Source organism: Crotalus tigris, unplaced genomic scaffold (genome assembly GCF_016545835.1).
Source record: "Crotalus tigris isolate CLP2741 ecotype Arizona unplaced genomic scaffold, ASM1654583v1 scf7180000019173.45859301935:6455823, whole genome shotgun sequence".
Classification (NCBI taxonomy): domain Eukaryota; kingdom Metazoa; phylum Chordata; class Lepidosauria; order Squamata; family Viperidae; genus Crotalus; species Crotalus tigris.
The window spans coordinates 5,048,637-5,061,132 of record NW_024097414.1 but is presented as its reverse complement, the minus strand read 5'-3'; the positions used below and the strand labels follow the sequence as shown (position 1 = coordinate 5,061,132).

General features: G+C 42.8%; 1 protein-coding gene across 2 annotated transcripts in view; it reads left to right on the top strand.

Annotated features, from left to right (window-relative positions):
* SDK1 (sidekick cell adhesion molecule 1) overlaps nt 1–12,496 on the top strand; it is a 301,817-nt gene that overhangs the window by 207,127 nt on the left and 82,194 nt on the right. For both annotated transcript variants that reach the window (XM_039360268.1, XM_039360267.1), the window contains exons 19-22: nt 506–698; nt 3,708–3,806; nt 9,231–9,422; nt 10,667–10,788. In XM_039360268.1, coding sequence (XP_039216202.1) covers nt 506–698; nt 3,708–3,806; nt 9,231–9,422; nt 10,667–10,788 — 606 coding nt within the window. The remainder of the gene's footprint in view (nt 1–505; nt 699–3,707; nt 3,807–9,230; nt 9,423–10,666; nt 10,789–12,496) is intronic.

Sequence of the window (12,496 nt, the reverse complement as noted above, 5' to 3'; positions counted from 1 at the left end):
TTTTCCCCCTTCTAACCCCTGAATGGTTTTCTTTGCTGAGATGGGCTCTTATATTCTTGGCATTCCTGTGATTACACAATGAGGACAATTAACCAGTGGAATGGCTTGCCTCCAGAAGTTGTGGGTGCCCCATAATTGGAGGTTTTCAAGAAGAGACTAGATAGCCATTTGTCCCTTCCAACTCTGTTATCTTGTTATTGTGATTAGTCATACCACCATTAAGCAGAAAAGGAAGCTTGCCCGTGGTTCTTTATGTCCTTAAAAATAGCTTGAATGTCTTGGGGATGGGGGTGGTGGGCTGTCTTTCTGCATCTAGATACATTACAAGCCTCATAACACCGTAAGTCTGTCTGGGATGACTTACTATGTCAGTTATGTTAAGAAGAATCTCCGTGCTTTCGTAACTGAGCTAATCCAAGTTCTGCTGTCTATGGCGTTGACCGGGGATGGTAGGTCACCCTCAAAGTATGTCATCTCTCTTTGATTCCACCACACCCCTGTCCAGCTTTTGGCATGGCCAGTTGATGCCCCAGATGCTAAGACCGCCGTCACCATTCCTCCAGATTTTCATGGCGTCCACAGAGGATACATAACCAACCTGAAGAAATTTACAGCTTACTATACATCAATCCTTTGCTTCACCACCCCAGGAGATGGACCACCCAGTCCACCACAGTTGCTGCAGACTCATGAAGACAGTAAGTAGAGCCATTGTCTTTACAGATTGTTGGGGGCAACAGGCTGACTCTGTAAACTGCTTAGAGAGGGCTGTAAAGCACTGTGAAGCAGTATATAAGTTTAAGTGTTTATACTGTATACTTATATACTTATTGCTATTGGCTTCCTTCCTTCCTTCCTTCCTTCCTTCCTTCCTTCCTTCCTTCCTTCCTTCCTTCCTTCCTTCCTTCCTTCCTTCCTTCCTTCCTTCCTTCCCAGTGGTTAGAATGCAATATTTCAGGCTGAATCTGTCCACTGCCAGGTGTTTGATTTTGACCAGCTCAAAATTGATAGCCTTCCATCCTTCCAAGGTTGGTGAAATGTTGGAGGCAACAGGCATCAGACAACGAATTTTAAATGCATAAATGTTCAGATATTTACAGAGTGACCCTTTAAACTATCTCTTCTGCAAACTAAGTACAATGAATCTTAAATAAATCTTGTTTCATAAGCCTTTGTTATTTTTCTTCCAGTGCCACTTATTCTCTTCCTAGCCAGCCTCTTGAGGTTGTTCTGTTTTTCTACAAGAGATAGGTAGCCTGCCAATGAACAAGGTTTATAGCCTTCCTAATTAGGTGAAAACCTTTCCTTCGGTTTGATTAACCTGCGCAAAGGATCACTGCAGATCTGAAAATAAAAGACTCTTACCGAGGGGAACACTTCCATATTGGAAGAGAATTGGCTGCAGGGTTATAAATAATGTGCAGCTCTGCCTTCTGGGAATTGTTTTGTAAATTATTGAGCCTTATGAATGCTTGCCCTGCTTCTAAGAATCAACTGTGATTAAGGCGCTGTGTTACTTACATGAGCAGACCAATGAAGGGCTTAATTATTGTTTCATTAAAGAAGGATTGTATTTGTTCATTTTTACAGTGCAGATCAATGTTTCTCAATCTTGTCAACTTTAGTAAGTTTGGACTTCAACTCCCAGAATCCCCCAGCTGTGCTTCTTAAAATTGTCAAGATTGACAAACGCAGGTCCAGATGCTATAATGGTTGTTGGCGGAAAGAGCTGGCTGGGAAATTCTGGGAGTTGAAGTCCAAACTTCTTAAAGCTGACAAGGTTGACAAACACAGGGAGAGAGAGAGAGAGAGAGAGAGAGAGAGAGAGAGAGAGAGAGAGAGAGAGAGAGAGAGAGGTCTCAAAAAACATACAGTTAATATGCATTCGGATCTCTTTCTTCCTGCTGATCTCCCGGATGTTTGGGGCTGAGATTCACGACATGTTGATGGAAACCAGGAAGAGTTGGTCTGGGTGGACAGAGCCTGATTGAGACCCTGTTTGAGAACCCATTAAAGGCAGCTCCAGAGTTCTCTTGAGATACAGACGAGATAAATGAATCACCAGGTTGAATTATTGATTCATATTAGCCAAGCAGAAGGGACACTTGAAAGACAATATTGAAACATCAAGAGGGTCTTTCTGAAATCCAGGGCTTCCTCTGGAGGATTTGGGTAGCCTGTTTTTTTTTTTTTTTTTTTTAACCATCCAGGTTAGAGCATTTCAACAAGCAGATACCCCTGGGCATAACATACCGAGGTCTGGTCCTGTCCAATCCTCGCTGAGTTATAGCAGCTTTTCTCGCTGATCTCGGTATATTTCACAAGGATTTCTGCTTTCCAGCATTTCTCACACAATCACCTCGCAGCTTGCCAACGGGAACAAGCCCATCTTGTATATATGTGTATATATCTTATTTTATATTTGGGGTTGAGCTCCTGCAAAATGCAAAATTTGGGTAGGACGAATTAGGCTGTCTGCCTGTCAACGCCTGCAAGATTTGCAATTGTGGAGGGGCTAAACCACAGAGATACACAGCTGTGTGCAACAGTTCCAGAATGTAACTCATTCTTTAGCTCATTCATGAAAGTTGAGGGAGGAGAGGATAATTAATGTCTGCCTGATCAGCGAAAGCCTCCTTGTCTGGGTTCACACAACCCAATTAACAAGGTTAAGGAAGGATCTCCTTGCTGCCATGGAGCCACGTTCATAAATGTGACTTGTTTTGATCTTGGTTGTTTGTCTTATAGGCAGGGGCACCTCTTTGGGTGAGCTTCAGATCTATTCTATCCTGTAAACCCAGAAAAGGGATTAATCTGATAAGTAAGGCTTGCTGTGTCACTTAATTTTATACGGGGTTTACAAGAAATGCAGAGCGGCAAGGGTGAATGGGTGCTCTGGATTACCTTCTCCAGACATCATCTGTTTTGAAGGCTTCAGAATTTCCTCTGGTGCCCATTAAGCCAGCCCGATTGATCCAGCATTTTCAGCATCCATCTAACTAGCATGGCCCCCAGCCAGTTATTCTTGGCTACTGCTGGGTTTGTTTTGTTCTTTGCCAGCTGGGCAAGAGGTTAGCTCCTGCTTGAGCAAGGGGTTGGACTAAGTGTCCTCCGAGGACTCTTCCGACTCTGGTATTCACTAAGCCAAGGGTTCCCAACCAGAGGATGCAAAAACTTGGGTTTTCAAAATTATAGTGTATGTGCATAATTTGTTGTCCTTATTTCGAACTGTTGTAAGGGGTGCGAGAATATATCAGAAGCGTTGTAGGGCACGGGCTATAGAAAAGGTTGGGAACCACTGCACTAAGCTGTGGTTTGACAATTAGTCTCTTCCAAATGACGGAGAAACTCTCACCCCAAAGGTTCTGAGCCTGCAGAGTTTTCCAAACCTCTCTCCTTCTTCCCAAGCTCAGAGAAGACCATCCCTCTTTCTATTTATAAATCTGTGCTGTCCAATCCATCCCAGTCCCTTGAGTGAGCAGTTGGGATGAAGTGGGGAAAAGCATTCATACCAGTGATAACCACAATCATCTTTAGCACCTCGATGTTTCTGACAGCTCTCAGATTCTCACTCTCAGCCAGCCCTCGCTGCTGGCTGTTTTGTTTCTTCAATCCTCAAACCGCTGACCTGAATCTGATCCCAAATGAAAGAAGCTTTTCCCCCATTAACAGATTTTTTTTGTGTGTGTTCCTTTTCCTCTTGCCAGCACCAGGAACGGTGGGACACCTGAGCTTCACAGAAATTCTGGACACTTCACTCAAGGTCAGCTGGCAAGAACCTGTTGAGAGAAACGGCATCATTACAGGCAAGTATCAGCAAAGAGCTGTTAGAAAACACCTTGCAAAGAAAATCGCAGAGGGGGCAATTGGGCCTGTGAATGTAGAAAGGGAAGGCTAGAGAAATTGCTCTGCTCAGGGAATTTGTATCTGTGAAGAGCCTCTGGCTGAGAGGAAAATGTTAAGATCTTGGCTTTGACTTCTCTGGAGCTGAGAGCACCAATGAGTGGTTGGAGAGTATGAGGACCAGTATACTGCTATTTGACAATAATGACCTTGCCAAGAGGAATCTGTGGGACAACACACAACTACACCAGTCTTGAACCTACTTAATATCATGTCTTTCCACCACCATCAAAGGTACACACCACACTTTCCACTTTTCTACCACCCCTCTGAGATTAGAGGGATGCCTGAATTTACACCAAGGAGAGTCATGGCATCTTAAGATGTTGTCTCGCTCTCCAAAGCGGAAAATAGCTTGTTGAGTTGCTTCTCTGTTGAGCAAATATATCCATAAGCTTCTTTCGCAAACATGGTAGGACCTAGAAGGTCACTGCTCCCTTCTACTTCTCCACTTCTCCACTTCATTTTGGTGAGATTCAGAACATAATCTCGCTGTTCATTGTTCCATTATGGTTGGAATGTTGTAGTAATGGACCTTTCTGCCACTTACACTTCCAGAACCGTGTAATGGTTTCACATATCTTCTGCGTTGTGAGTATACTATTCTTATTCACATTATACATTTGAGCTACAGTAGGCAATGGAAGGGTTTATTAGCAAACATTTGTTATTATGATAAATGAACCTTAAATCCAAGGACAGAAAAAGAAAATGCTCCATCATTCTAGGGAAAATAATTTATGTTGCATAGACAAAGTGTTTATTCCTCCTCCAGCATATCCAGTTAAAAATGATGAAAAAACAATGAAATAGAACTGAAGGAGCTAAGTGTCCACAATTTAGTTTCTTGCCTTTCCATGGAAACCCGAGTGAATTTTTTTTTCAACCATGGTTTTCGGGAGCTTTAAAGATGGCAGAAGATGATTTGAGTTTTAGACCTTGAAGTGGGATCAATTTTCCTTCTAAAGGTCTTCTGTTCTCCTTTCATCTTAATTCACCTCAATTCAAATCTTGATTCCAAATCCCCAGATGGGAGAGGATGTTTATGGGTGGAAGAGAGAAAAGAACTTGGAGATGCTCACATGCTCCCCTCCTTCACTTTGAGGAACACAAAATGACCCTATGAAATTTGACCAGCTGATTTGATCTCATGGTGCTGGGAGATTGCAAGTGAGGAGCTGGGATATATCACTCACGAAGGTGACACCAGAAGTGGAGAAAAGACTCACTGACCCACAGGTCACTCAATGAAAAAATTCCGCAGTAGCATAGATTTTCAGTAACTGAGATAGTGTGGTAGAATCGCCAGCTAGACTAGAAGGACGGGTCAAGAGAGGCCCAAGTTTAGAGTCTTTACACTGCTGGACCTCCACCAAAATACTTGAAGCATTATCTTGCCATTCCCGAGGGAATGCAATCAGTCTAGCAAGATTCTTGTAACATAGTTGACTAGCAATACAACTATTGTTGTGGCTCTTCTTGAGTTATGGTTGCTTTTGTTTGGCCTTAATCTTGCCAGACTAACTGCATTCCCTTCAGAATTGCAAGATACGGCTTCAAGGATTTTGGTGGAGATCACCCTGTGCCGTTTTCTATAGCGCAAGGATTCTAAGCTTGGGCCCCTCTTAACTCCTCCCTCCAGTCTATCTGGAGATTCCACCACATGTAGAAAGCTAACTCCATTGTCCCAAAAAGGAGGCGCTTTTATATTTATGATAATAATGTTGGTGTAAAGATGTACCAGGCTAGCTTTATAAGACGAAATCATGGGATCATCTTCAGGGAGGATTCGTATCTCAAAGATGCTGTTTATGGTGTCACCATCCAAGCTTGGACCGTGATGCCACGCTCACCATCTTGCAGATTTGGATCCCCTGCTATGGTCACTACTGGAAACCATCTCGTATTGTGAGGAACGTCGCATTTTAGGCTGAAAGACTGGAAGCGACAAAAATCATTCACTGCTTGCGAAGGATTAGGTGGCTTAGATAACACTGCTCAGAAAGCTAAGAATTCCTAGGAGATTCCTCCTTTGTCACTTTGCTGTGACGATGCCATTTTCTGAGACTTTGTCTTTAAATCTAATCCATGGAATAAGAAGAAAACACGGGGGCACCAGAGGGAACCAGCCAGTTTTTGGTGAATTGCCCATTGTAAATTTCAGTATCTTCCTCGTTCTCTCAATAAATTCTGATTTATGAGGGCCTGGATGCAGGCGGACAGTTGGTGATTGGGTGTACAGCTCTCTCATCCAGAATTTAGTCCAGATCAACAGAAAATTATTTCTGAAGCTCCTTAGGTCATTCATTTCAGTTACACCACAGCTTAGGGAGAAGCTACTAAGGCCAGTGTATAAAGAGATGCTTCTTAGCTGCTTGGCCTTGGATCAGATCTGTTCTTCTCAATTTCATTAGTACTTTTGGCCATTCATTTGTCCCATTTGATAATTTTTTGACGTTATTTTTTTTTCAAAAGAAGGAAAACATCATTAATTTGCTTTTCCGAGTTCTTTTTATCTGCCTCATTCACTGGGCCCCCAAGACGTCTTCTACAAGCTTAGTTCTGCGTGTTAGTTCATGCTTCCTTTTTCCAGCTTCAAAGCTTTCTCCTACTGATGTGATTGTTGTTGTTGTTATCAGCAGCCGATCTACTTGATGGACCACACGGTGCCAGGGCATTTTGACATGGTCACGTGATGCTTGGATGAGTGCTGAAGAACCTCTTGAACCCGATAGGGATTCACACCTCTTTAGGAAGGTTAAAAATGTAAGGCCTGCCTTCATCAGCCTATTCCTAGGTTATTCCTCTTATTTATCATGAGCCAATTCTCCGACAGGCGACTCTTCATTACAAATAATTTGCTGAATCCAGGCAACAAGTCAAAGAAATTAAAGGCATCGGTCATTCTGGCTGGAGGAAGATTCACCCAGCCCTCCTTCCAACACAATGTTTGCAGCCAATACAACATTTGCAGCCACGATTTTGGTAGCTCAAGGATCTCCATCTGGTCTTGCTTCTCCCTTTGCAATCCATCTGCATATTTTTGAGCCCTTCGGTCAAGTTCTCTATTATTTGCTTCCCTCTTCCTCTGAGATCTATTACATCTGCCCAAGTCTCCTTTGCTCGTGGGAGAAATCACTCCAGCCTCTTGATGCTTTTTTGCCTGTCCTCTGCTGCACCTCGCTTCCAGAGATTCTGCCTTGTCTTCCCCCAGGCCTAATCACCAAGGAAGATGCAATCAAGCCTGTTTCCCCCCCCCCCTAGGCACTCTAGGGGCACGAACACCAGCAAGGTTCATAAAAGAGTTCCAGGGTGAATGAAGTTGTTACGGAGGGTTCAGAATCAGGGAGAGAAGAGAACAAGTAAAATCAGAAGCGGAATTGAGAAAAATCAGGACCTCGTGGAAGTTGATGGAAGCAGGGAGAAAGAACAGAAGAAAAGCATTAATAGCTTGCCCCAGAAGTCTACAATAGGCAAGTGAGGTAGAGGGTTAGGTCTTCAACACAGGGGGATAATGGCTTTGCTTGACGTGGCTTGAAATGACAAGATAAAATGATTTGCCAGGCGTGCAGAGCCTGTGCTAGGGCAGCAACACAGAACAAAGGCATTTTCCACTCTTTCAGACTTTGCAATGCGTTCCCATTGGCCAATTAGCATCTCATTTGCTTCCTTTGATTCTCATTGAAGAGAACATTTCTGCCTGTCTTGCATCGGTGTTTCCCTGTCCGGCCCAACCCAGAGACGAGACAGTGAGATCCAATTGAGTTCAATTCTTTATTTGCTTACACTACTGTACAAGAAGATCCATCAAGGGCAGTTAATCGGCCTCACCAATCGACTTCCGAGCCTCGATAGAAACCGATCAAGAGAAAGCGATTCCAAGTGTTTTGTTCTTGTTTAAAGGAAAGTCATCAATTGATGTATAAAAGTAGAGGCACGCACTGCAGGCTCAAACAGCAGTATTCTGCAAAAGTCCTGGGCATAGGTTGGACACACAATCCTTCTGAGATGGACATTGGTCCTTTGGGGAGCTCCAGATAGACCAACATTGCTCGTGGTTTGCAAGCAAAGATTGGTCAACCAGCTGTTTGGGATGGAATAAGTTCTCCTACCTTGGGCAGGGAGTTAGACTAGAAGACCTCCAAGGTCCCTTCCAGTTTATAATTCTATAATTCTATGATAAGGGACAGAATCTTGCCAGACTAAAAGTATATCCTTCTAGATATATTCTGAGATATCCTAGAGAGTGGCTACTCTGAAACTCTTCCCCTCTTCCCCATCCAGTTTGGAGCTGCACAATCTCTTAATCTGGGCCTCTTTTGGGGAGTTGCCAACCCCCCCTCCCCACTGCTCCTGCAAGTACACAATCCATCACATTCCCTTCTTCTATTTGTTGAAGTATTGGGCAAAAGGAATGTCTTTTTTTTTTTTAAAGAAAATGTAGCATCTTCACTTGATGCTGTTCTCACGCTTTAGATCTTCTGGTTACAAACAACTTTTGGAGAATGAAAACATTTAATTGATAAACTGAGGTGCATTTCAGGTCTCCCGGCATAAAATAGGGCACATTTTAAGAAGCAGGTCCTTAAATCAGTTCTGAAAGGAAATGGAGGAAAATCAGGGCCATTCAGTAATTTAAAGAAGAGAGATTTTTTTGGGTGATGGTGGTCAAATATGTTAGTTAATCACTCAATAGTCTTCTTCTTACTAGTATGTATTCATGCTAGTTATATGGTACATATTACGTTCCTTTCTCTCTATCTCGTTTCTCTAGCCATTGATAAAAATTGTCCCATGTTCTAAAGTACACTGAGTCTTCTTTCTCTTTTATCCTTAATGTCAATCAGTCCATTTCTGCACTATCTAAAATTTTCTTAATTAGTCCTTCTTCCGTTGGTAAGTTTTCATTTTTCCAATATTGGGCAAATACAGTTCTTACTGCAGTTAATACAGAAGAGAAGACTTTTCTTGATGCCTATGAGGGCCATTGAAGGGATGAAGTTCAAGAGGTCAAGCTACATGTCCTTAGTTGTAAGGTGACCAATACTGTTGAGAGACATGGCTTCTCCATGTATTTTGAAGCTCGTCAAGGTAGCAGACCAAAGAAGCTGGCAGAAGACTGATTTCTGATAGCTGGCTTCTCATTACCAGGCAGAGTTTTCTTAAATGGAAGCACTTCCCTCTCCAGCTGAAGTAATGAAAACCTCCGGAGCTCCTTGCTCAGTTCTGGGAGATGTCCTTTAACCAAGCTCCACAGGAAGAGCCTTTAGAAGATGCTTCTGATAGTACCAGCTTGGTTTATTGCCTCTTCCTTTGTTTCCCTCCAGGCTATCAAATCTCCTGGGAGGTCTACAGCAGGAATGAATCTCGCCTGGTTCGTACGCTGGCGAACACAACCCTCGAGTACAAAATCACAGGCCTGTCGTCTCTCACGACCTACACCATCGAAGTAGCAGCCAGGACAGCAAAGGGAACTGGCTTGATCACTTCATCGACCATCTCATCCGGCGTCCCCCCAGGTTGGTCAAGCAGCATTCGGAGATGCTCAAGAAATACATCAGAGTTGCATTTAATTGAGCTTAGCGCCCAGGGGTTGTTCAGGGACACAAGAACGACTTGGAAAAATTAAAAAATAAAATTAAAATCGGGTGCAGAAATTTCCTGACAGTGAGAACAATTCATCAGAGGAACAGCCTGCCTCCAGAAGTTGTGGGTGCTCCATCACTGGGAGTTTTTAAGAAGAGATTGGACAACCATCTGTCTGGAATGGGATAAGGTTTCTTGCTTGAACAGGGGGTTGGACTAGAAGACCTCCAAGTTCTCACTTTCCGACTCTGTTATTCTACATTCTGTACCAGTGTTTCCCAACCTTAGCCACAGGAAGATGTGTGGACTTCAACTTCCAGAATTCCACAGCCAGCCTGGAATTCTGGCAGTTGAAGTCCACCCATCTTCAAGTGGCCAAGGTTGGGAAGCACTGCTTTCTACTGGTCTGAAGGCATTGCAGCTGATGGGCTGTCCTGATATGTAAAAATTGGGGGCTTTGCAAGGTTAATGAAAGCCTCTTTTCCTACTGACTTTAAAAAAAGATTAAAGAGAAAGCAGCTAATCCTGATACTTTGCTGGCATCTATCTCTGTAGAAATGTCAACAGGGATAAAGGCGAGGAATCTAACAAGCTGGAAAAGGAGAAATAGAACAAGAGATGGACCAGGCTGGCTTATTCCTCTTTTTTTGCCCCATTCAAAGGAATGAGAGACCTTCCAGCTTCAGTTTCTGACTAAATTTGATGCTCCATCCCCAAACATCTTTTGAGCCTTGCTTACTGTGTATAGAAAGAGCAGGACTACAGTGTTACAGATTAATTATTTAGGCTGGCCTTTGAAATTACACTTTAAGTGGGACAATTGGGACAAGGCAGTTCCCAACTAAGAGTCAGCTATGTTGAGGTGGTGGCTTACTAAGGTACGAAAGGCTTTCTGGTAGCCTTAGGAGATCATTTTTGATTCCAAAACCAATTAATTGTGCTGCTGTCTAGTTGAGAGGCAACACACTGGACAGGAATACTGGTGATCTCCCTAGAGGCAAGTGATGGATCACTCTTTTGGAGAAAGGATGTGGGCTAGATGGATTCACAAAGCTCTGTTTATCACCTTGACTTCAATTCTGTCCTGTAAAGTGGATCAAGCAGTCCCAAAATTGAGCCATAAGTTTATTTTTCTGCTCTGAGTACTCTTTTTTATTCGACTTGTTGACTTCTGCAGAGCTTCCTGGTGCACCTTCCAATTTGGTCATCTCAAACATCAGCCCTCGATCTGCAACTCTTCAGTTCCGGCCTGGATATGATGGAAAGACCTCAGTTTCTAAGTGGATCGTGGAGGGCCAGGTATGCAAAAAAAAAAAGAAAAGAAAAAAAAAGAAAAGAAATAAAGAAATAAAAAGAAAGAAAACCTAATGTAATCATCCTAATCCTCTTAGCAGCTCAAATTAATCTTTACTTGGCTTCGGCTGCAAAGTAGGGAAGCACATTTGCTAAGAGATCGATTTCTAGAAAAAAGAGAAAAAATGCCAAATTCTTTCTCTCGATCCATGGATGCTCTTTTAATCTACAGCTCCTTCTTTCACATGTTTACAATTGGGACGGTCAAAGCATTCCACCTACAAGTGACGTTTTCATGAAAATCAAAAATCATTTCATGCAAAAACGGTTTCCCTTTGGGGAAGTGGATTCCACAATGGGTGTCACCAGCTGTGTGTTTGTTCGAAGTGTTTACGGATTTCATTTTTGGTTGTTGTTTTTAATTTTCCATGTTGACTTGGGGATTTATTTGTTGTGTGCTGCCTTGTGATTATGTGAGTTTGGTGGCCATAGTCGTCTTGTAAAGAAATGGATTGATGAAATGAAGGAACGTTTTGTCAGAGAAGCATTCTGTGATCTTGACTGGTCTCCTTTTTTTTCTTTAGTTACTGCTTCCCTCTTGCATTAGAGTACCACTTCTCTATAATAATGCTCGCTGAGTACACATTTCGGCTCTAAACTCAAGATATTAATGGTTGCCTCTTATGATGCAGGACACAGATACTCACTGTTCTTTGTTATTGTTGCTGAGTTCATTCTCAAGAGGAAATGCTAGTTGAAACTCGTCCGATCTAGCTAAAATGGGCTACAAAGACATATATTTATAACCAACGTATTTGGGATTTTATGAAGCTTACCCATCTGCTCTATGGTTCACATTTTTTTATTAGTTTAATAATGTTTAGGGCTTGTGTTTTGGAATTTTAGTGTATAATACATTTATTCCAGCTGGGATAAATGCCATCAGCTCATGCCTGCTTCTCTTTCATCACGTGAAGCTTCTCTGGACTCATAGTTGCCTATTGCCTTTTTTTTTAATGGTGCCCCACTAGGATATAATTTTTTATTCCACTCGTATATGCCTGCCAGTAATTGGTTAACACTTCACACATTGCTAGGTAACCCCTAAAAGCTTATGTCAGAAGGAGGTCAACCCATGCCCTGCAGATGTTTTGCATTGCAAGGCACTTTTAACCTTAGGTGTGCTGGTAGGATCACACATAAAATGGTCACCTCTCCAATGGAGCCCGAGGTTCTTTGTCCCTTTATGCCTTTCATGTCAGCTTCCATTGTAGAAAAGACAGTTCCCCCCTCTGAGCTCATGGGGGCAGGCAAAAGAAAGCGTGTGCCTCAAGTGTTGGCTCAGCTTCTCCACTTCGGCCTGTCTTTCTTTCAGAATTTACTTTTCTCTTTGGCTTAGTTTAAGTTGCTTTTCAGGAGATTGCAAGAGCATGGAGTTGGGTTTGGCCAGGATGGCTCTCCTAACATGACGTTTCTCGACCTTGACACCTTGAAGAGATGTGGACTTCAACTCCTAGAATTAAAAAAAAAAAACATGAAAAGCTGGCTGGGCAATTCTGGGCGTTGAAGTGATTTTCTTTAATGAAAAAAAGGATGAGGGGTGACATGATAGCAGTCTTCCAATATCTCAGGAGCTGCCCCAAAGAAGAGGGAGTCAAGCTATTCTCCAAAGCGCAGGGTGAGAAGCAATGGATGGAAACTCATCAAGGAGAGA